This window comes from Schistocerca cancellata, chromosome 9, assembly GCF_023864275.1.
Source record: "Schistocerca cancellata isolate TAMUIC-IGC-003103 chromosome 9, iqSchCanc2.1, whole genome shotgun sequence".
Taxonomy (NCBI): Eukaryota; Metazoa; Arthropoda; class Insecta; order Orthoptera; family Acrididae; genus Schistocerca; species Schistocerca cancellata.
In genome coordinates this window covers 168,214,315-168,240,613 of record NC_064634.1, presented here as the reverse complement: position 1 = coordinate 168,240,613, position 26,299 = coordinate 168,214,315, and the positions used below count along the sequence as shown (strand labels likewise).

General features: G+C 38.3%; 1 protein-coding gene across 1 annotated transcript in view; it reads left to right on the top strand.

Moving 5' to 3' along the window:
- The window catches only part of LOC126100892 (armadillo repeat-containing protein 2), a 169,328-nt gene extending 144,107 nt beyond the window's left edge, over positions 1-25,221 (top strand). Inside the window, exon 17 of the mRNA XM_049911559.1 lies at positions 23,913-25,221. Coding sequence (XP_049767516.1) covers positions 23,913-24,142 — 230 coding nt within the window. The 3' untranslated portion in view covers positions 24,143-25,221. The remainder of the gene's footprint in view (positions 1-23,912) is intronic.
- The last annotated feature ends 1,078 nt before the right edge of the window (positions 25,222-26,299 follow it).

The window sequence follows — 26,299 nt, the reverse complement described above, 5'->3', positions numbered from 1 at the left end:
AGGCCGTCATTAGTTCTAATGGAATGTTGTCTTCCTCCGGGGCCTTGTTTCGACTTAGGTCTTTCAGTGCTCTGTCAAACTCTTCACGCAGTATCATATCTCCCATTTCATCTTCATCTACATCCTCTTCCATTTCCATAATATTGTCCTCAAGTACATTGCCCTTGTATAGGCCCTCTATATACTCCCTCCACCTTTCTGCTTTCCCTTCTTTGCGTAGAACTGGGTTTCCATCTGAGCTCTTGATATTCATACAAGTGGCTCTCTTTTCTCCAAAGGTCTCTTTAATTTTCCTGTAGGCAGTGTCTATCTTACCCCTAGTGATATAAGCCTCTACATCCTTACATTTGTCCTCTAGCCATCCATGCTTAGCCATTTTGCACTTCCTGTCGGTCTCGTTTTTGAGACATTTGTATTCCTTTTTCCCTGCTTCATTTACTGCATTTTTATATTTTCTCCTTTCGTCAATTAAATTCAGTATTTCTTCTGTTACCCAAGGATTTCTAGTAGCCCTAATCTATTTACCTACTTTATCCTTTGCTGCCTTCACTATTTCATCCCTCAAAGCTACCCATTCTTCTTCTACTGTATTTCTTTCCCCCATTCGTGTCAGTTGTTCCCTCATGCCCCCCCTGAAACTCTCTACAACCTCTGGTTCTTTCAGTTTATTCAGGTCCCATCTCCTTAAATTCCCACCTTTTTGCAGTTTCTTCAGTTTTAATCTACAGTTCATATCCAATAGATTGTGGTCAGAGTCCACATCTGCCCCTGGAAATGTCTTACAATTTAAAACCCAGTTCCTAAATCTCTGTCTTACCATTATATAATGTATCTGAAACCTGTCAGTATCTCCATGCTTCTTCCATGTATACAACCTTCTTTTATGATTCTTGAACCATGTAAGGTAACAGGGGATAATATGGAACTCTTTCAAGTAATTTGAAATTGAAAGCACAGCAGCAGAGATAATATGCTGGGCAAAATAGACCGGAAAATACTTGTTTTGTGGTTTGCTGGGCGTTGTACTTCCGTTGCGTAGTGTTTTGGTTTTCTTTTAATTGCAACGTATTATATAAGTGTGGTGATTTGTAAAATTATATAATGTATTTGGATATAAGTATTTATATATTATAAAATATTGACAACGAATTGTGGCCATGTTTAGCGATTATTTTGACTACTGTGGTGTCATGTGACCCGACTCAGGATTGTGGATATGAGCGGGAAAATCGGGGTCTTTTGTCATTGGCCGTTGTGATGGCGAGTTGGGAGGGGCAAAGTGTCGTGAGTGCAAGCATGGACGCCAGGGTACGCGAAGGAACAAAGTGAAAGTGTGTGGGTGTGAGACAAACAGTGTACGAATTGCACCGATTATAATTTGTGAAGTTAAAAATGCATGGCCACAATGTTAAAGTGTTTCTTTTGAATAAATAAGTTTCAATCTGAACGTGTATAGTTCAATTCACTGCTCTTCAAAAGCCAACCAATATCTGACTCAATAATAGGGGCGCAAATGCAACCATTTACTACCAACCCTCTTTACAGATGAGCCACGTGAAAAAATAGGTAGTAAACGAGCCCGAGTTCAGTTGCAACCAAGTGTTAGCTATGATTAAGTTATGCTCTTGCAAAATTCTACCAGACGGCTTCCTCTTTCATTTCTTACCCTCAATCCATATTCACCTACTACATCTCCTTCTCTCCCTTTTCCTACTCTCGAATTCCAGTCACCCATGACAATTAAATTTTCTTCTCCCTTCAGTACCTGAATAATTTCTTTTATTTCATCATACATTTCTTCAATTTCTTTGTCATCTGCAGAGCTAGTTGGCATATAAACTTGTGCTGCTGTAGTATGCGTGGGCTTCGTGTCTATCTTGGCCACAATAATGCGTTCACTATGCTGTTTGTAGTAGCTTACCGGCACTCGTATTTTTTTATTCATTATTAAACCTACTCCTGCATTACCCCTATTTGATTTTGTATTTATAACCCTGTATTCACCTGACCAAAAGTCTTGTTCCCGCTGCCACCAAACTTCACTAATTCCCACTATATCTAACTTTAACCTATCCATTTCCCTTTTTAAATTTTCTAACCTACCTGCCCGATTAAGGGATCTGACATTCCACGCTCCGATCCGTAGAACACCAGTTTTCTTTCTCCTGATAACAACGTCCTCTTGAGTAGTCCCCGCCCAGAGATCCGAATGGGGGACTATTTTACCTCCAGAATGTTTTACCCAAGAGGACGCCATCATCATTTAATCATACAGTAAAGCTGCATGCCCTTGGGAAAAATTACGGCCGTAGTTTCCCCTTGCTTTCTGCCGTTCGCAGTACCAGCACAGCAAGGCCGTTTTGGTTAGTGTTACAAGGCCAGATCAGTCAATCATCCAGACTGTTGCCCCTGCAACTACTGAAAAGGCCTCTCAAAATAAGGTTGTTTTTCATAAGCTAATTGAGTTCAGCACTGAACTGGATAAACATCTTCAAGTACATCTTATTCAAGTGTAAGTGTTCAGAGGCATTTCAAAGACTGTTCAGAATGAATTACTGCAATGCACGTTGGAAGTGTACTGTGATGAAGTTCGTAAAGAAGTAAAACATGCTGATTATGTTTGCAATAGTCATGAATGGAAGCACAGATGTGTCTTGCAAATTTCAGTTGGTTATTGTTTCATGTTATGTTGTTGAGGGAAAACCTGCTGAAAGATTTTGGAACTTTGTTAATCCAGAAAGTCAGCATGCTCATTGTATAACTGAGAGTATTCTGAAAGAAACTGAACAATTAATTGGCAATGATGGAGCATAACTAATAGCTCAGAGCTACGATGGTGCAAATGTTATGAATGGCAAGTCGAACATGGTTCAAATTAAAGACAAATATCCAAAGGCAAACTTCATCCATTGTTATGCACATTAGTTCAACCTTCTGTCTATGGCAGCCTCTGTTAATCACAAAGCCCGTATCTTTTTTGCACACCTTAGAGGTAATTCTTCTTTCTTTTCTAACTCATCACAGAGATCAAAAGTATTGCATAGCATTATACAAAAAAGCTTGCCTCATTTGTGTGACGAGATAGATGTTTCCAGAAAGAAACTTTCACTCTGCAGTGGAGTGTGCGCTGATATGAAACTTCCTGCCAGGTTAAAACAGTGTGCCAGACTGAGACTTGAACTCGAGACTGGAACTCGAGACCTCAGTCTAGCACACAGTTTTAATCTGCCAGGAAGTTTCAGTAAAAGATGTTTTTTAAAGTGGGGAAAAACTGTATTACTGCAATTGAAGTCACTGAAACAAGTGAGAGCATAAAACTATCTCCAGCTATTGAAAAAGCTAGTTCATAGAAACAAAGACTGCAAGATAATGAAGTCATTTTCTGGCTATCATTTTTCTATAAGATAATGCTTCATGCAGACTTACTTTTTAATCAGCTTCAGAAGAAGGTAACTGAACCAACCACAGCAATGCAAGACAACCAGAACATTGAAGCAATAATGCAAAACATCAGAAATGACATTGTCTCCATCTTTAACAAGATTACTTTCGAAAATTATGAAACAATGCCTGCCAAGTAGCCACGAATTCTTGATGGGCATAAAAAAGAGATGCTTTGGAAGTGTGTGATGCCATCCTTTCTGAAATAAAATTACTTTCTCAGTTCACTGGACACCTCATTGCACCCAACTTATTTAATTTAAATCAGTTTCGCAAATACATTACAGATTTCCTCGACAAATACCTTGAAATTAAACACATACATTTCTGGAAAAAAGGAAGTTGAAGTGTGAGCTTCAAGTCTTCTATGCTAGACCTGAGTTGAGAACAGTTGCATTTCTTTTGCTGATTCTAGAGGATGAATTTCTTGACACATTCAACAATGAGACCGTTAAAGTTTTGAAACTGCTAATCATGATGCCTATCTCGACATCAGAAGCAGAGCAGTGCTTTTCAATGCTCAAGATAATTATAACATTCCTATGAAACACTATAAAAGAAGAATGGGTGCTTAGGGATGCTATCCTGCGAAAAGTCGTTCTTGTGTAAAATTAAACATTTCAGTCTGAGATGACAGATTTATTGCCAACAAGAAGATGCAATTTACAGTATCATTCCTACTAATTACTTTGAAGTTGTCTTCCCAGAGTTGCGGACTTGCTGCTTTTGGTGAGGACAATGCTTTTAGTTTTAAATTTTGGTAATTTGATTAAATTTGCTTCTCAAAAAACAAACAAAGAGTTGTGGCTGTCCAGAGGAGAAGAAAGGGGGGGGGGGGGACAAGCCCCACCTCGCTCTCCCAGGGCTGGCAGCCTACATCCATGCTCTGTGCTCCAGGGAAGGCAGAACCGATGTAATAAGGGACATATGGATTGCTGACTCCATCTGCTGTTATGAGAGTCGTATTCAAACCCTGTGACAGAGCAAGATTGGTCTCTGCATTCATTTCAAAACAAGAAAAGGAAACAACCAGCAAGCACAAGTCAAAGCATAGCAGAACACACAAATCATTTGGTAACAACTAGAGTGCAGTTGTTGGCTGAGGTTGGTGGTGTCATTATGTGGTAGTTCAGGCCCAATCTCCACCAGTGTCTTAAACAACTATACATCAAAACACCCCCTGCCTATGACTGCCATGTTAAAGTGATCGAACATACCCTGTGAGGAGTGGAGAACTGTGCTGTTGATATGTGTGCATTTGTGTGTGCGAGAGGGCTTATCGGAGTTAGTCTTATGTTTTATATCTCTTGCAGACATGCAAAAAATATAGCTAAAGCAGCTCCCAACTCTCTCTCTCTCTCTCTCTCTCTCTCTCTCTCCTGTCTGTCTGTCTGTCTGTCTATCTCTCTGTCTCTTTTACAAACACTTGCTATCATGTTCTACAGGAATATATCAATTTCCTACTCTGCATAAGGAGGGTGCTGTTGTAATAAGTGTTTATTTCTGTTTCTCTATACGTTCTGTTTGATATAATATCTTGTGAAGTATATGAATAATCGCCAAAATTTGTAATACGTTCAATGCTACCAAACTAAGTTTTCTTTGGTACCACCAATGGAATGGCTCAGCAGCCACCACTGCGTAGAAGGTGCTTCAAATAAGTGTAAGGCAGCATGGGAAGTTATCAGACAAGATAATTCTTTCAGCCCAAACTTTGATTAATCCAAGAGAATTGAATGAATACTCTGAATATCACTCAGAGATCTTGGAGACAAAATTAAGGTCACAGACACATCTGCAAGGGATCTGCTTGGTCCCAAGTTTTCTGAAAGGCCTTTGTTTCATTGGGATAAAATCATACCCGATGATGTCTACAAAACTATTTCCAAATTGTCTAATTCCAGAAGTATGTGTTGTTACTGTATGTATAATAAATAAATGTAAATGTCATGTGACTAGGGCCTCCCATTGGGTAGACGGTTCGTCGGGTGCAAGTCTTTCGATTTGATGCCACTTCGGTGACTTGTGCATCGATGGGGATGAAATGGTGATGGTTAGGCCCAGCCAGAAATCGAACCCTGGCCCTTAGGATTGATATTCTGTCGCACTGACCACTCAGCTATGAGGGGCAGACTGGATGTATAATTATCCTGTTAAACAAATGGTTCACTTGATAAATAAGCCACTAAGTTTTATTTTTTTAAATGTTTAGAGTATGGAGTTTTTACGGATTCACTCAAAATCTCAAAAGTTATCCCCATATTCAAAAAGGATGATGAACAACTCTCCCAGAATGACTGCACAATTTCTTTTTTGCCAATATTTGGACCACTTGTACACATTCAATTGAGCAACAGTCAGTACAGATTTTGCCCATGTAAAAATAACACTGCGGCTCTTCTGGAAATTGTTTTGATCAGGCTTTAACCGCTTTTGATAATAAGAAAACAGTTTCACTTGTAATATGTCATATAAGTAAAGCATCTGAATGCATTCCTTTTAACATATTGCTAACAAAATTATAATATTATGGTATACAAAAATTACATTAGCATTAATTTCTTCCTACATGAACAACAGAAGAATGTGTGTCTCAGTGAAAAATAGACACTCACCCTTTTTCATTGTGACAATCAGTGACCTGCCCCATTGTGTATCACAGTTGATTATCTGCTAAGCTGATGATACAACTTTACTTACTTCGCATCGTGGCATCCCAACTCTTGATAAGATTACTGAAGAAACTCTTCGACTCTGCATTAAATTGGTTTGCAGCCAATAAACTTATTTGTAATCCAGACAAAACACAAAAGCTTATGTTAGGACTGTCTGAGAATGCAGACAATAAATGTGCCAAACTCTTAGAGATACATATTGATGCTAAACTCAGTTGGGAAGAACATCTCAACCAAGTCTGTAAAAAGATTTCATGAGTGTCCTACCTCATGTGGGAACTGAGAAAGATATGGTCAGCAATAATTATATCTTTATGACACATTTCATGCTCTTTCAGTCACATACATCATATAGCCTACTCCTTGTGCCAGCAACATTTTGAAGTCCAAGAAAAAAATCTCCATTTAATATACAAGGCTTGTCCTAAAGAGCAATGCCACCCTTTCTTTACCAGGCTTAACTTAATAAACATGACACTAGAAACAGGACAAATATTGACATCCCAAGGCACAGGCTAGCAATAACAGGAAACCCCCATAAAGTGATTGTCCTCAAAATTTTTAACAAGTTTCCTCTCACTAATCGATCCCCGCCATTTAAAAATTTCAAATTTAAATTGCATGACTAGCTAAAAAAAATTAAATTTACGATAGCAAAGGGTTTTGTAGTATTGACAGTGCTGATGTTGATGTTTAAGATTATAGCTGTATACAAGATACTTGATATGTGCATGTAATATGAATAGTAATTTTAATACTTTGATTGCAGTTGTAAACTGCTATCACTGTAAAAGCCAACTCTACTGTATGTGGTCAGTGGCAATAAAGACTCTGAATCTGATCTAGTGCATTTAGTAGTAAATCATATAGACCGAGAAAGGTTGTAGAAGCACATGTTAAAACGACCTTAAAGTGTCCATAACTCAATTCACATTCTGCATAGTAGCTGCTACTGGGATGTTGGTAAATAAATATTTCACATCAAAGCTTACAGGAATGTTACATGCAGATATCTTCATCACACATAAAATTTTTAAAACATGTTTTGAACCTTTCACAGAAGCATTTGTTTCCCAACTATACATCTCTTTCCATGATAAATGACTTACTAAAAATAAGTTGGAGAGTTAATTCTGTTCACTTTAGATCTCCACAGGTACCCTTCTTTGTATGTCTTTGGCAGACCATATATCCTGGGTGAGGCAGCTGTTCAAGGCATTAGAGCTATCCACTCTGGAGTCAGATAACAAATTCAAGTTTTGAATAATTCTGTTCATTGAGTCGCTTGTTAACTCGTAGCATACAGGATCAACCACTAGTTGTTCCATCATATTCAATTCAATTTATTGTCACCCATTTTATTGTATACATGATATAGGAATTGTCATATGGAAAGAGAGAGAGAGAGAGAGAGAGAGAGAGAGAGAGAGAGAGAGAGAGAGAGCATGATTTATATTTTTGTAGTGTTACATAGCATTCATAACAACAGTAGCATTTCTCTTATCTGCTTTGTCCACCACAATGTATGCATTTCTCTTGTGGTCACCGAGCGAGGTGGCGCAGTGGTAGCACACTGGACTCGCATTCGGGAGGACGACGGTTCAATCCCGTCTCCAGCCATCCTGATTTAGGTTTTCCGTGATTTCCCTAAATCGTTTCAGGCAAATGCTGGGATGGTTCCTTTGAAAGGGCACGGCCGATTTCCTTCCCAATCCTTCCCTAACCCGAGCTTGCGCTCCGTCTCTAATGACCTCGTTGTCGAAGGGACGATAAACACTAACCTAACTAACTAACTCTTGTGGTCATTAAGAGCTTTCGTTTCCTGCACTGATATGTCACTTTGGTCGGTTTTGTATTCCACAGAATTCTCAGTACATGCTCTCTTACTTCTTCAGTCTGAAGATTCAGAAGAGAAAACAGTGATGCTTCGACAGCACTGACAATTTTTCAACTGGAATGCTTTAGGGTGGAGTTGTGAAATTCAGATCTTTACCCTTCTCTGAGATGGCTTCTCCATCAACTTCCTCAGAAAAAAGGTCCATGTCTACTTGTTTTGGGTCCAGAATGGTGTCTTTTCCATGCACTTTATCCATCTGTTTCTTGGACTACTTTTTTTCTTCACTGAATTGAAATATTATAACCTTGCTTTATGACTGAACGTTCTAACATAATTGAAGTCCATGCATATTTTATGGCTCTTTACATGAACAAGGGCTTGGATAGTCCTTTTGTAGATCCTCATGGCTTTCATTGTCTGCAAATGTTGAGTAATTCTAACAACATTGTGGATAACACCGTTATCACAACACTGGGAGAGAAAAGACAGTTCAGTAAATAATTTACCTCTTCTTCTGCACAGGTTTTCCAGTCATGTAAGGGTGGTATAAACATTTTGCCCATAAAAGCATTTTATGTAAATCTGCAGTCATTTGTAGCCATTGTCACTGAAGGTAAAATCTTCCAGGTTGTTTGACTATGTGATGTTCCTCCTTAATTTCTTTTTACACAATCATTGCTTTAACCACCTCTATTAGGATCTTCCAGTGCTCCTGGTTAGCTGAACAGTGTCAAAGACCAGACTGACACTGTTATTCACAAAGAAGAGTATTTTATTCCATTCTTCATTGGTAAGAATTGCTGGACCATTAAGACTCCAGAAGACTACAGCCAGCAATGTGGCATGCTTTCCAGTTTGACTATTAGGTTGGCACTTCAAGTTTCCAACTATTGCAGTCATAATCTCTGCTATGTTTACAGAAAGAGAAAAAAATAGTTAAAAATTCATGACATAAAATTGTGATACAAAATTCTGTATCATCAAAAGGTTTGTTGCAGCTTCATTATTCTGGCCTTCTGATGTGGTTACTGTCATCTGTGATTTTGTACACCTAATTTAGTCAGTATTCTATCAACATTACACTGAGTATGTAAGCCTCAACTTGACTTGAAAATTTGTGTGATCCACTACTTAAAATAATTGTGGTATTTTTAATTTATTAAATTTTTGTGTAAAGTATTCTGATTGCTTCAATTTCTACAGTCCTTTTCATTTTTAACAATGAATTGAGATATACTATGGATAAAGTAACTCTGTTACTGGAAAGATTTAACTTTTTGAAATAGAGAATAATATCAATATCATAACTTTTGCAAAAGGCAATTTAGGCACTCTACCACCTGCCTTGATTTATTCACATGAGATATGTATGGAATGTTCCTTGGAAACAGTGCAAGATACCTGAAGTACATATTCCAAAGCAAAGTTGAGGCTACACCATATCAAACTTCTATCTATGACAAATAGAGTCCACAATATAAACAACTTAGCCAAACCAGTAGCATGTTCAACATGTGCTCCACAGGTCACATCACAGCTGGCTCAATCCAATTGCAAGATGGCGTCAAAGGTAAAAGTTCAAAATGTGTCTCTCCACAAAAACGTAAATTTTGCGACAAAAAAGAAATCGTGTGAAAACTGCAAGGGCGAAATTATGAAGCTAAATGAACGAATTAGTAGCCTACAGTTCATAATCAATGCCCTGAAAATGGATATTACCAAAATTCAAGAAAGAAAAACAGAAGTGAACATGCCAATTTTTCTGCAAGATAGTTCGACAGTTTCCGAAAAATGGACAAAGGTGAAGTGCAGCAACCGCAAACAAAAAGTACAAGAGCAAGAGAATTGTGAAATAAATGTAAGCTTCATGCACGACAACTTATTTCAAGTACTTTCCACAACAGATTGTGGAAGTGTAGTGTTTAGTAATAGTGCTCATGAACCATGTGAAAAGCAAAAGGATCTTGTAAGTAAGCCAGAACAAAGGAATTCGTTGATGCAGAGAAATAAGAAATCCGATGCAAATTTAGTAAACAAACATCTGCCGACCTTATGTAGCTCCGATGGATTATCGGCTTGTGTGAAAAAGAAAGAGGAAATAAACAGCTCAGTTAGGCCTACATTTTGTAGCTCCAAAACAATTACAAAAATCGAAATATATTCAGACAGCCAAGGGCGAAACATAGCTACTGACTTTCATAATAAAAGCAATGTGAACTTAACTTCCATGGTGAAACCAGGTGCGAAATTCTGCACAGAAACTGCAATAAGCCACGAACAAATTCCCACATTAAGCAACAAAGACTTTGCCGTTTTCCTGGCGGGAACAAACAATGTCGCAAGAAACGAAAAACAAGATCTGTTGCTTTCACTAAAAAGGCGACTGTATGAACTAAGATGTACTAACGTCATTGTATTTTCAGTATCACATTGTCATGACCTAGCGGAATGGTCCTGCATTAACAAAGAAGTGGAAAGTGCAAATAGTGAGATGAAACAGATATGCAAATGATTCTAAAATGTGATTTTCATTGATATAAGCAAACTAGGAAGGAGATTCCATACTAGACATGGTTTCCACTTAAATACACTCCTGGAAATGGAAAAAAGAACACATTGACACCGGTGTGTCAGACCCACCATACTTGCTCCGGACACTGCGAGAGGGCTGTACAAGCAATGATCACACGCACGGCACAGCGGACACACCAGGAACCACGGTGTTGGTCATCGAATGGCGCTAGCTACGCAGCATTTGTGCACCACCGCCGTCAGTGTCAGCCAGTTTGCCGTGGCATACGGAGCTCCATTGCAGTCTTTAACACTGGTAGCATGCCGCGACAGCGTGGACGTGAACCGTATGTGCAGTTGACGGACTTTGAGCGAGGGCGTATAGTGGGCATGCGGGAGGCCGGGTGGACGTACCGCCGAATTGCTCAACACGTGGGGCGTAAGGTCTCCACAGTACATCGATGTTGTCGCCAGTGGTCGGCGGAAGGTGCACGTGCCCGTCGACCTGGGACCGCACCGCAGCGACGCACGGATGCACGCCAAGACCGTAGGATCCTACGCAGTGCCGTAGGGGACCGCACCGCCACTTCCCAGCAAATTAGGGACACTGTTGCTCCTGGGGTATCGGCGAGGACCATTCGCAACCGTCTCCATGAAGCTGGGCTACGGTCCCGCACACCGTTAGGCCGTCTTCCGCTCACGCCCCAATATCGTGCAGCCCGCCTCCAGTGGTGTCGCGACAGGCGTGAATGGAGGGACGAATGGAGATGTGTCGTCTTCAGCGATGAGAGTCGCTTCTGCCTTGGTGCCAATGATGGTCGTATGCGTGTTTGGCGCCGTGCAGGTGAGGGTCACAATCAGGACTGCATACGACCGAGGCACACAGGGCCAACACCCGGCATCATGGTGTGGGGAGCGATCTCCTACACTGGCCGTACACCACTGGTGATCGTCGAGGGGACACTGAATAGTGCACGGTACATCCAAACCGTCATCGAACCCATCGTTCTACCATTCCTAGACCGGCAAGGGAACTTGCTCTTCCAACAGGACAATGCACGTCCGCATGTATCCCGTGCCACCCAACGTGCTCTAGAAGGTGTAAGTCAACTACCCTGGCCAGCAAGATCTCCGGATCTGTCCCCCATTGCGCATGTTTGGGACTGGATGAAGCGTCGTCTCACGCGGTCTGCACGTCCAGCACGAACGCTGGTCCAACTGAGGCGCCAGGCGGAAATGGCATGGCAAGCCGTTCCACAGGACTACATCCAGCATCTCTACGATCGTCTCCATGGGAGAATAGCAGCCTGCATTGCTGCGAAAGGTGGATATACACTGTACTAGTGCCGACATTGTGCATGCTCTGTTGCCTGTGTCTATGTGCCTGTGGTTCTGTCAGTGTGATCATGTGATGTATCTGACCCCAGGAGTGTGTCAATAAAGTTTCCCCTTCCTGGGACAATGAATTCATGGTGTTCTTATTTCAATTTCCAGGAGTGTAGATTAGGAAAAAATTTAATAATTGCAAAAATAATAGAAATATTAAAATCCAAAATGAAAGTAAGTTGTGACACTTCAAACGTAATTCCCCTCAAGGACAAGACCCACAAACTACAACTACTTGGTGAATCTGAAAATGAAGCATCACTACTACAAGACAAGTGTGATGTTCTGACATTGCAAGAAAACACCCCAAGTGCTAGCAGTTCACAAGGAAGCATATCAATAACAACAGAACCAATACCTGAAGTATCAGAAACAGCTACACCATCAGCTACACCAGCAGCAGCAGCAGCAGCAGCAAGCAACTCACCATATCCCAGTGAACGACCTACAAGGTGCAGAAAACCTGTCCTTCTGGAGGATTTTTGGTACCTCGCCAGGGCAAGGAACGGAGTATGACACCACAAAATGTAAATACAAATGTAACCAGTTCTCATCCTCATCACCTGCAGATTCTAAGCTTAAACATTCAGTGTCTTAGAAATAAATCATTAGAACTTGAGGTAGCTATGAACAGTGCAAATATTGACTGCATGTGCATTGTGGAGCATTGGTGCAGAAGTTTGAACTAAGTAGCATTAATATTCATCCGTTTAAGTTGGCAAGCCAATATTGTAGAAAAAAAATACCAAAAATGGAGGTGTATGTATATTTACCAAACCAAGTATCAGCTATAAAAGAAGGTGTGAAGCTGAATCATTGAGTGTGGAAAATCATTTTGAAGCTGCAGCTGTGCAGTTGAATGAAATACAGGGAAAAGTCATAGCCATAGTCATAGCAATATACAGACCACCTACTGGTGATGCAGACATATTCTTTAACCAGTTAGAAATATTGCTTAACACTCTGTTCACCGATAGAGCCACTGTAGTTGTGTGTGGGGACTTCAATATTAATCTTATGAGTGAAAGTAGGCTAAAAGACCAGTTCCTAAATCTGTTATGTAGTTTCAACCTGCTTCCACACATACACACACCCACAAGAATAACAAATAATACAGTCAGTCTTATTGGTAATATATTTTCAAATGTAGGACGCACAGAAGTTGAAGTAACAAATGCTGATTTGGGATTATCAGACCACAATGCTCTTGTCCTCAAAATCCCTTCAAGGCCACTGAAAGAGAAAAAAACACACTTCATGTATAAAAGAAATTTTTGTACAGAGAACTGTGTAGAATTCATGAATATGCTAACTAATGAGGCTTGGGCAGAAGTACTACCCCTAACAAATACAAATGATGCATATAACACATTTTCTTCCATTTTCATGGGGTATTTTGAAATGTGTTTTCCAAAAAAGCTGTCAAAAATCAGGTCACTTGGCAATACAAAGCCAAGTTCTTGGATCACAGCTGGCATCAAAACTTCCTGTGGAACTCTAAAGAGGCTAATTTCTAAAATGAAAACATCCACAGACCCACAATTCATAGAATATATCAGGAATTACAAGAGGGTATATAGGAAAGTAATTGCTAAAGCAAAATTCATGAGTAATGATAGGTTTATAAGTCTGAAAACAAATCAAAAGCCATATGGGGTATTGTGAAGACTGAAACAGGGAAGAGTTGTGAAAACCAGGACATTAGCCTCAAAAATTTAAAAAATGTCAATATTAATAAACAAGATTTGCCAAATTATATTAACAATTATTTCATAAATGCAACAACTTCATTAAGCTTAAAATTTACAAACGAAGAAAAACCTGAATATCCGAAAACAGCTTGTAGGATGAGGGTAGAGCCAACAAATGAGGGTGAAGTGTTGAAAGTGATACAAAGCTTGAAACCCAAAATGTCAGCTGGCATAGATGAGGTGCCTGTGTCAATCATAACAAGGACAGCACCACAAATCGCAAAGCCCTTTGCACACATAGCCAATTTATCATTCAGTGAAGGAGCTTTTCCAGAAAGGCTGAAAATTTCAAAAGTGAAGCCATTATTTAAAAACGGCGACAAGTATAAGGTAGAAAACTATCGCCCAATATCTCTCCTCCCAGCATTTTCAAAAATATTAGAAAAATTGATGAAGCACCGAATCAACACATATCTAAAATGACCATAATTTACTTAACAGAAATCAGCAGGGTTTCCAAGCACGTAAAAATACTGAAACAGCAGTAATGTCTACACTGAACAAATAATCAAAAATCTAGAAATAGATTATATTGTAGTAGGAGTAAATTTATACCTCTCCAAAGCTTTTGACACTGTGAACCGGGACATTCTCTTAGAAAAATTGGAATCGTTGGGTATACATGGGATAGGAAAAAAATGGTTTGAATCATACCTAAAAAAACAGAACACAGGTTGTAGGACTGACATCAACTTACTCCAACCACAAAATTAATTCAGTATCAGAGGCAAAAAATGTAGAAATAGGGGTATCACAAGGCTGCATCCTAGGGCCCATATTGTTTCTTGTCTATATAAATGATTTTCACACCTCAGATGATGCAGCCAAAGCAATAGTATTTGCAGATGATACTAGTGTGATAATAAGTGCACCAAAGCAATTGCTACCAACAACTGCTGATAAAGTATTAAATTACATCCACTCTTGGCTCAATGCAAACAGGTTGACATTGAATGTAAATAAAACAAATTATATGCAGTTTGGTAAAAGATGTCAAAATGTAAATCTCGATCTGGTGTGGGATGACAAAGCCTTAGACAGAGTGACATCCACAAAATAGCTGGGGATTCATGTGGATGAAAACTAGAATTTTAATGACCACGTAATAAAACTTGCACAGAAACTTAATTCAGCCTGTTTTGCTCTCAGAATTATTGCAAATGTTTGTACCTCAGAGGGTGCCAGAATGGCATATTTCGGCTGTTTTCACTCTCTTGCCACATACGGAATAATATTTTGGTGTTCCACAACAGGGCGCCTAAAACAAATTTTTTTGTTGCAGAAGAGGGCCATCCGAATAATAACTCACAGTCATCCACAGACATTCTGCAAACCCATATTCAAAAAGCTTAGAATACTTACTATACCATCATTATACATATACAAATGTGTATTGTATGTCAGGACCCACATTGCAGATTTTCAGACAAATGCTGACTTTCATAACTACGATACCTGTAATGGCGCAGCACTCCATACTCAGCGAACAAAAAGAATGAATACACAAAGACTTGTGAGCCATATCGGTGCAAAACTGTACAATGCTCTGCCAGTCAACATCAGGAAGTTAGAAGATGATAACAAATTTAAAACAGAATTTAAAAAATTTCTAGTAGAACAATGTTTTTATTGTGTTAATGACTATGTAGGTCAATAAATTTTTTCTGATGATATTTATAAAGGCAAAATGGAAAATACTCAATATGTACCTAATCATTCATTATCTAATCATTCATTACATTTACATACTTAAAGGACAGCTGTTGTGTGATGTAAATATATACTTAAGCAGTGTTGTGTATATAAGGACTTGCCGTTTAGGGGGGACAAAACTAAAGCCTTATGAAAAGCAGACTATGCATTTAAAATAACAAGCAGGGATGTATATAGGCTATATTACTTTCATTGTATTATTATTAACCTCATTGTATTATTTTGTTTTGTACTTTTTTATGTATATATTGTTTGTGCCCATTTCTTTGAAATGGCTTGACAACATCCATACAATATTTATTGCCAACGGATGGATAGATAAAATAAATATACAGCATGGACCCATGGGGAACAGAGATCATCCTGTCGGTCTAAGTCAGTTGCAAACCAAACTGACGGGCTCACACTGGGGTGCCCACACAGAAGAGCACCTCAGCAACAAGTGCATTGGTAATGGGTACAGAATGTCCAAAAAGGTGTGATGAAGGTGGCAATGTAGCTACTCTGCCAAGCTGTGGCCCTCAATCAAAGTAGCACTGCAAGTTGCTAGTAGACTAAAGAGGCTTTAGATGTGGTGTTGGATGTCATTTCCTTGTGGAGTTAGGTTTTGAAAGTGCTGATAAAGAATTCTGCATGACTGTTAGAAGACAGGTGAACATTCATGGTGCTGGTGTGCTGAATCCTGTTACAGACACAAAACCATTTAAAATTGTAAAAGATATCAGTTGAAGGCATAAAGTCTGAAAGAGGTAAATGCCTTATCAGAAGCTTAGGTGTGTGGGTTGCCTTCAAGGCCAAGTACTTTTGTAAGGCCATGATAGTAGAAGCAGTAGTGGCCTGAGATGTGCAGAGCACAAAATGGAAATGAGAAAAGGAATTAAATCACAACCAACCACATAGAGCCCAAAGATGGACAAGCAAAATCTAAATGGATAAACTGCCACGGCCAGGGAGGGAACTGCTGTGGAGGTGCAGATTGATGGGGTTGACAGGGGAAAAATTGGCAGACCAGGTCCTTGAAGCCAGCATCAATATTTGGCTTGAATGCATATTGTCACATCAAACTTTTCGTCAAGGATATGACACAATGGACAGAGTGCAGGAGGCACAGCACTCATGGCAGAAAAGAGGGAAGAATTAGGATGAGGCAGTGGTCCTCATTTGAAACCCACAAACAACCTCTTAGCTTAGGTGTAGTTCATGCCCCCATGGCCAGCAGGGATGAAATTTGGACCTGGAAGGTGTGTCTGACCATCTGTGTTGTAGAAAATGAGTGAGACGGCATAACATCAGGTTCTTGTGGGTTCTGCCATGATATCATGCAATTTTAAGGAAGTGTTGAAATGGCCAAATCCATATCTTAAACAAGCTTGAAACAATCCCATATTGATTGAAGGCTGGATTGATCCCATGCAGAATTGGGACAGTGCATCCAAATTTGTTTTTAAGTAGTGGATAGGATAACTAATCTTAAGACAAGTACAGCGTCCGGCACTGGAGGCAATGGGTGCTCCAGTCTAGTCAGGAGCAAAAGGTAAGCAATGGACTATGATCAGTGACAAGATGAAAACATATGGGGCAGCCATTACTTTAAGAGTTATGTGAACCTCAGAATCAGTTGTCTTCCCAAAACCATATGAGAAGATTTATGCATATCTATCATAGAGAGTCTTTCAGGCCCTTCAGATGGCATGGCATGCAGAATTTTCCTAGCAAAGGAACACAATCACTTTTGTAGTCACAAAGATTTGTCTCAGATGAGAGAAAGATGGTGCTAACCCTAAACTTAAGTAAGTAGAGTGAAGCCCTTATTTTATGTTTCTGTGCAGTCCAGACTTTAAAAACTCAAAACGGAGGAAAATGCAGAATCAAGGAAAACATTAAAACCTCCAAAATAGGAGCGAAAACATATGTAATTGTCATATATTATTAAAAAATTCTAATCCCCTCTAATGCCATGTATAAAGTCTGTGTAAGCAAAGAAAATTAAATGTACAGGATAATTTTCACAGAATAATTTGTGGTAATGAATTTCATCAGTTTTTAAAAAATCACAATATGTAACAGCAAGTAAAAACTAGTCAAAAAATTGAAATTGGTATCTGGATACAAGGCAATCAAGCTATTTTCTGATATGCTACGACCACAAATTATGCATCAAAACTCACATTTTATAGAAATCTTTCCTTTGTGTTCATTCAGAAAAAAGCAAAAATTCATGAACGTAGTGAATTAAACCAAAAATATCACAGCAGCTAAGTGGTTAAATCATTAACATAAATGTGGACATCTGCTTAATGGCAAACTTTGTCACCATTGCTCTTATTATTTAACGCTTTTTTTACGAGCCATATTTCATATAATCAGTGTCATCAAAATGTTACTTTAGGGTCAATGAGAGAAACAGAGATGTGAAAAAATGAGTTTACTTCCCCAGTTGATGTTACAATCTTATTAGAATTCAGCTCAGTGAATTTCTGTACACTTGCAAAATATAAATTTAAAAGAAAGCTCAGGTGCTACCGATTTGCTGCCTGCCTTGTATCACATCTGCCAATCTTTACGATCTACAGTGTGTGGTGCAAAGTATATATGTGAGTGGTATATGTAGTTGTTGCAACATGAAAGTCTTTAAAATGTGCTCTCGCAAAACCTTCGTTCTATTTCCATGTGACATCTCTGCCATAGCACATGATCTGCACAAAAAGTATATTTTCAGCACATCAAAATTCTTTTACCCTTACCTGCACTCCCATCACTGAACGGTCACTCCCCTTCTCCACACATCTAGCAAGTGAGTTCATTTTATGTGTGTAAGCACGGTGTGGTGGTTGTGCTGGCTGTTGTGTGATGTAACAAGTCACCAGCCAATAACAGCTCACTAGCTGGAAATGACCGTGGTTTCCTTGAGAGTCTGACTGAGCATATTCTTTAAGACTCAGTGTTTGCATTTAAAAGGTTCATGATCAATATTGTTGCTGAATACAGTACATCAGAAATACATGCAAAAAGATGAGACTGAGTTATAAGTGGCACATGAAAAGATGGCAGCTGAGCCCCTTCATCACATATTGGCTCAGTCAGGAACTCTTTGCGTTAACTGTCCTATTTTTCCATTGCTGCCACAACCTAGCAGTAGTTGTATTCTAATTGCATGGTGAAGTCAAATGGTGCAAGTTGTGCTGGCAACACCAATCACGGATTACATTACTCCCGTCATTGAACAGCCACTCCACCTCTCCACACATCCAGCAGGTGAGTTCATTTTATGTGCGTAAGCATTGTGTGGTGGTTGTGCTGGCTGTTGTGTGACGTAACAAGTCAACACCCAGTAACAGTATGTGGTTGCAAAATAGCTAATTCACAGGATGAAACATATAGTCAGTTGTGAAGGAAGTGTCTGTTCAGCAGCACAAGGTCGAAGATATGAAGTCAGTTCATGGTAAAAATATTTCTGTTACTGCTAATCAGATATATGTACAGTATTTAACAATCATTTTCTGAGCATTGCTGGTGAAGTAAATAAAAATTTAGTTTCTACAGGGTATCATATAACTCTCTCGGCAAATGCCTTTCCGAGATTTGTGTCTGAAATACTCCTCTGTAATACAGACAAGGGAGAGATTGAGTCAATAAGTAAATCACTGAAGACTAAGGACTCTCATGGATATGATGGAGTGCTTAGTAGAATATTAAAGTACTGTGCTGCATATTTTAGCACTGTATTTAGCCATATTTGTAATTTTTCCTTTAGGAATCATCAGTTTTCTGAACGTTTAAAGTACTCAGTAGTAAATCCACTTTATAAAAAGGGAGAAAGGGATAATGTAGACAGTTTTAGACCTATTTCTATGTCATCAGTGTTTTCTAAAGTGATTGAAAGGTCTGTGTATGTAAAGATAATTGATCATTTAATATCATAAGATTTGCTATCAAATTTACAGTTCGGCTTTAGAAGTCATTTAACAACTGGAACTGCTACATTCTCTTTTCTCTGTGAGGTACTGGATGGATTAAACAAAAGGTTTCGACACTAGGCATATTTTTTTATTTAACTAAGGCGTTTGATTTTGTTGATCACAAAATATTGCTCCAGGAGTTGGACCATTACGGAATACAGGGAGTAGCTCACAACTGGTTCACCTCTTACTTCAGCAACAGACAGTAAAAGGTCATTATTCACAGTGTTGAGAATGGCTGTGATGTGGGGTCCAAGTGGGGTACAGTCAAGTGGGGGCTGCCCCAGGGATCAGTGTTGTGGCCAATCCTGTTCCTTATTTATGTAAATGATATTCTCACTATTATCATGGGTAACTCTAAAATATTTTTGTTTGCTGATGGCACTAGCTTGGTAGTAAAGGATGCTGTGTGCAACATTGGCCCAGTTTCAAATAGTGCAATTCGTGATGTAAGTTCATGGCTTGTAGAAAATAAACTAATGCTAAATCACAGGAAGACTCAGTTTTTACAGTTTCTAACACAAAATTCAACAAAACCTGATGTTTTAATTTCACAGACTGGTCGTATGATTAGTGAAACTGAACAGTTCAAATTTCTAGGTGTTCAGATAGATAGTAAGCTGTCATGGAAAGCCCATGTTCAGTATCTTGTTCAAAAACTTAATGCTGCCATTTTTACTATTGAACAGTATCTGAAGTAAGCGATTGTTCGACATGAAAATTAGTCTACATTGCTTACTTTCATTCACTTATGTTGTATGGTATTTTAGAAGGATATTTTTTACCCAGAAACGCGCAGTTTGGGCAATAAGTGTCGTAAGTTCATGAACCTCTTGTTGGCTCCTGTTCACAAGTCTGGATATTTTGACATGGGCCTCTCAATATATATATTCCTTACTGTCATTGCTTGTTAACAATAGTAGCTTATTCCCAAGAATAAGCAGCTTTAACTCAGTTAATACTTGGTAGAAATCAAACCTGCATTTGGATCGCCCTTCCTTAACTCTTGTGCAGAAATGTGTGCAGTATACTGCTGCATCCATTTTCAGTAAGCTACCACTAGAATTCAAAAATCTTAACAGTAATCCACATGCTTTCAAATTAAAACTGAAGCATTTCCTCATGGGTCACTATCTATTCTGTTGAGGAGTTCCTTGAAAAATTAAGCTGATTCTTGTTGTATTGTTGATTGCATTTACTTAAACTTTTTTCGGGTACATAAACATTTAATTTTTATCTGTTATTACTTTTATGTTGTAATTTCATGTACTGACACATTCCATGATCTTGGAGATTTGCTCTTCAATTTGGTCCTACGGAATTTGATGTGTATATAAAACAAAAATAATTAAATAAATTAACATTTCCTCTTTCATGTCTGTCCTCTCCTCAGTGGCCTAACATATTCCCTTAACTCCACCACCACCCACAGTGCAAACTTCCCGTCTTTTGTGCCACTTAAACCTCATTCAATCACGTCAAATGTCATTAGGAAAAAAACAGGATGAAGTCAAGCAACAAGTCAAGTAAGAACGTGGAAGTGAGGTAAACCTTACTCGTCAGAAATGTGAAATCAAGGAATTTTTAACATCGATCTTATGGATTTTTCACAGGGGCTATGAATTTATGGTGTAGAATGTTGAATAATGTAAAATCGAGAGAAGTTCCACTGCAGATTGATTTAACAAATTACACAATAGCACTGGTGCCCAAGAGTAATCTCATGGGAAGTTTGCCAACGAACGTATCTTAAGTACCTTTTCTTGGCTGCATTCTGGGAAGTCTGCACTTCCATAGATTGATCACTCACTTTGTTCATTTCCACATATTTATAGTGAAAGCATTCAAACATATGTCGTGCGAGTCTCCCTTTTTGCAGCATTCATGTCATGTTGACTGCTGATGTGGGCACGAGCTGCGTGCATGGCGAAGGGTAAGACATTGAATTCTGGTCAGTGGTGCTGCTGCTGATGAGGCCTGTTCCCACTGGTATTGTTGTTTACAGAGCCATCCAGATTGGAGAACAAAATAGGGCCCTGTTGGAGGTGGAATGACATCCCAGATGACCGGTACCAGAATGCTTACTGTCATGACATCTTCTTCTGTCATATAAAGAATTTATCTTTGTGGGTATCTTCATGAGCTTGAATTACTCACATTACTTCTATCAGAGAAGGATCCCATTTTCTTAGTACGTGATTTCTTGCTTTTGAGTTAGGAGTAAGCCACACTACAACTTCCCTTATTAAAAAGTCCACATAATTATTTGTGCACAAAAATTTAAAATTGTAATTCCTATGTAATCCATCTAGGTCAGCAGACCAGTCAGCATAAGACTGACTGGGGTTTTTTTTGCCGCTGCCAAAATTTGACTTGGCTGCAATAATGATTTTTTGTTGAAGAATGTTTTTGTAGTAAAAAAAATATTATAGGCAGCTCAAGTTGCACCTGATTCATTCATTGCTCCATTTTCTATATTAGGTGATACTTTTCAGGATTTCCTGACCAGAAATCTTTCCCAGTCATTTATGGTATCACTCCACACTTCACATCAGTCACTACATTGTGGCGACGTCATAAACACCAGTGGTGCAGGAGACATTCCTCTTCCATTCGCTAACCCTTGCACTGTCTCTTATACAGCTTTCATTAGGCATAGCTCCTGGTTACCCTGCCTGATTTGCATCAGTAGTTGTAAGTGTTCCATGGTTGAAAGCCTGCAATCTCATCTACTTAAGAAAATGTTCAAGGTCTGATTTGGTCCTGGGCCATCTTATTCAAGGGTGGTCTTGCCAGAGCACACTTCTGATGACAGATCCCCTTGGATAGTGGCATCACAGCAGTTGACAATAATTTTGCACCAGCTATTTGATTTCCACAGTGACATCAAATAGTGCCACTACACAAACCATATGTTATTTCCTGAAAAGTTAGCCAAACAGATGCAGCAGCAATATGGCTTCCTGCAAATGACATTGAAGTTATAAGTAGTCATCCTTAATAATCATTTGATCTTTTGTCAGAACTCATGATGCACCACGTCATTAAAATCAAAGAAAACAGTGAGAAGGACCTTCACATATGACCACACTTGCTGAGCTTATTTCAGTCTTGGCAATCCAGAATGCCTCCGCTGGTATCATTGAGACTTAGTTTCAGCATCATACCAGTACACACGTTTTGTTACCTGTTGTGACACATTTCAGTAGTTCTGTGTCATTGTTAACGTATTAGTGACTCCTGAGCTGCTTCAGTTCACCACTGTTTTTGGTCAGAAATCACAATCTTTCGCATGGCATGAGCCAGTTGACATGCCAACATCATAAGCAGCCTGTCTGATTGTGATTCAATGATTGTTTATGATCATTTATTTTACTTTCTCCATGTTTTCATCAGTTGTTGATGTGCTGATGTGCTGGGATATCTAGAATGCTTCTCATCTAGAACTTCTTAATGGCAATCTTAGAAATGCTTATACCACTCATAAACCCTCATTTTGCTCATAGAATACTCACCAAAAGCAATATTCAACATTCTAAAGCATTTTTTGATTTTATTCCAGTTTATATCAAAATTTAATGCAAATTATCTGATCAGTTTTTAAAAGAAATCAGTAATTGCCGCTCATAAGCAAACACATGTAACCTTGTTGAAAAACTGATGGCAGACTAAACATCCATTATGCCTACACAACAATGAAAAACCACATTAATTGGACTAATACTACCTGCAAAATTATACCTCATATGTGGGCTAAGCCATGGGTAGAAAGCTCCTCGTAAGTTCCTGGATCAATTTCAACCAAGCTTGGTACACATATTACTTACTATCTGGAAAGAAATGCTGTGGATATAAGAACCAGCAACCTTCTAATATGGTGGGGATGTTAATATGGAGAGAGAATGTGTAAGGAAGAGATGGGCAGACAGAGAGGGGGAAGGAGGAGATGAACTGAGAAAGGGAAAAGGAGGAGATGGACAGAAGAGGAGGAGATGGATAGAGGGGGGGGGGGGGGGGGGAGATGATGGTTGAGGAGATAGAAGGTGCAGGTGCAGATGAACAGAGGGGGGAGTAGCAGATAGACAGAAAGAGGGTAGGAGCAGATGGACATAGAGTGGTGGGGGGAGGAGGAGGTGGACATAGAGAGGGGGAAGAAGGAGATGAACAGAGAGGCGAGAGAAGGAGATAGGCAAAGAGGAGGGGGGGGGAGAAGAAGGAGATGGACTGATAGAACCAAAAGAAATGCTTTTCCCAGGCAGTGCCAGGTACTCAGCTAGTATACAATAAAATTTGAGACAGAATGGCTAGTAAATGCTTAATTCTGTCAGCAAATACATATAACATTACAGGAACCTTTGTCTCCCCTCATCTTCACAACAAGTGGCTCTCTTCATGGGATATGAGTGGCTTCTTCTTCCTTTCTAATTGTCCTTATGTTATCCCTCTTTTCTTCCCAAGGAAGCGACTAATAGTTCCAGCAGCTAGCATATTTTCTTGTACTTTTGTGTTTCTTATGGTTCACCATTCTGTCTCGTAATTCTATAGTTCTTTTAGGTGCCTTGATACAATAGAAAATATTCATGCTGAACTCATAATTGTACAACATAAATGTGTGTGTGTGCATTTTAATCATTTGCAGATGAAGAGCGTCTCTTTGGTGTTGTTGAAGGAACAGAGACTGCAGAAGCAGTGGCTGAATCACTGAGCTATCAGCAGTGGGAAGAATTTGCTGGAGTTGCCACAAATTTGTTGGAAAAAATAGAGACTTATCTAGATTCCTTAGAAAATTCACTTACTGATGACAGCAACAGTAGCTCTGAGAGGTATGAAATCCTTGAACCCGAACAGCATATAATCTCAACTGTGTAGATGGCAGCTAATAAATAATTGAAACAAAGTGTTTGTAAAATGATTCCCAGGCAAAAAAAAAAAAACTATTAAACTGTGTGTTTAAAAATGGAGATTGGTAAGTTCCATTCTATAATATTTTAAAAGAATTGCATCATTCTGAAAACAAAGTTTTTGCTGGAATGAAAAATCATTTCTTTGATTTGCAGTTTTAAAACTAAAATATCTGTACTGTAGCTATGCAAATAATTATGCACAAAGCAGAACTCTATTTTTATCAAGCAAACTAAGTTCCTGTACATTATGGCTTGCACAAAGCTCAAAAGTAAATACCTAAATGTAAAGCTCACAACTTAAGTAGATTTTTCATTGCTGATGTTCTAGGTGTTGGTAACAAAGCGATAATGTTAGAGGTGATTAATCAGTGTTTGTAGATAATACATAAAAAACTAATCAGAAAAAAACCTTTATAGTTAATGTTACTGTTTTTAAGATTCATTTGTCAAAATACTTTCATTTTGTTTTAGCATGGCTATGAAACAGATGAGTGGCAAAATGTGGACTGTATCGAGACTAAAATCATTTCATTTTCAAAATATTTGGAAGTTTCATCCCATATATGTTGTCTGAAATTATATCTGGATTCTTGATTTCTTATAAAACTTCTGTTGACATATTATATAATGACAGAGTGGCATGGCTTGGTATTTCCAAATGAGATTACACATAATCAAAATCTTATGTGGTTTAAACAATGTATATTTTTGAGATGGAAAGTGTAGCAAATCGTGGCAAAATGAGTAGAAAAATGTAAAGCAGCTTTTATGGTATCAGTTATTTGTGAACCTCCGATCTTGTTTGAATCTTGAATTGTTGGTTTAAAATAATGAATGCACAAGTCTTTTATCAGAAACAAAATTGTTATCCCATAGCTCAGAATATAATAATCGTGCAATTGGTCTGTTCAATGGTTTAATTTACATTAAAATTGTAACCTACATAAAGAAAAAACTTGATTTGCCCAATTTTTATACAATCCAACTGGAATGAATTCATGTCTTTTCTCTGAATTAAAATAATTTTAAAGTTACTTGTGAATGCACAATATTATTTAATGAGATTAGTGGTTTCCATCTATGTTCTTATAGCAAAAAGCATATTTTGTTATTTTTCTTAAGAAATGTGAAGCAGAGGCACTTACAGATAATTGCCATAAATCATAATTATCTGTAAGTGACTACTGATTAAAAAATTTTGTGCCATATTTATCAATCTGCATAAATAATCTTATGGAATTGTTGAAAATCTTGAAATAATTGTGACCTCAGTCTTTATGTAACAAAATGAGATGTAATTTTAGATGTCATCTGGGACTGTTCTAAATACACAAATAGAAAAAGGTTCTTAAAATTATGTAAAACTATAATTTCAGACCTACAGAAATAATACTTTCAAAGATACTTTTGAGAAAGAGTGGTTTGTATTTGTAGAACTGCATATTGTTGTAAAGTGTTACTGATTAGTTTTTGCTGTTGACACTTTTACTGAGTGGTGTTGTAGATAATGAGATCTGATTGAAAAATTCACATCATAACTTCAAAAAAATGATTAGCTCATGTTAAAGCCCTTATGACAGTTACAGAAGTTCCGTCCATGGAGAATGTATGTTCTTTGGTAACTGATGTTATGATGGGAAATTATTAGGCTCAATTTGGGACCACAATCTACAAAATCTGACATTCAACAGCAGTATTTGCTCATAGTATGTTTTGTATATTTTGCATTTTTTAATTTTTTAAAAGGTGTTCTGTAGGTCTATAGGCATTCTGTATTTACATCTTCTACAGAAGTTTGAGGTTTTATTTCCATTGTACTATAAATGCTGTTATATAAAGTAATTATGCTTCTTTAAAATGCAAGAAAATTCAGTGTTGTATTTACAATAAAAATGTAGTATATTTTTCATTACAATGAAACATTTGTTAAAAGTTTAATATTACTGAAAATAAAGTTATTATGTTGATTTTTTTCTGCTGATGTAACTGTTGTACATTAAATTTGTAACTTGTTTTAAAGTTTAAAATTTTTGATACTTATTTCTATCCCTGTAAGCTGACAGACTGGTATTCTGTAACCATTTATTAATAGTACTGTCAAAACAGAAATTACTGCTAGATG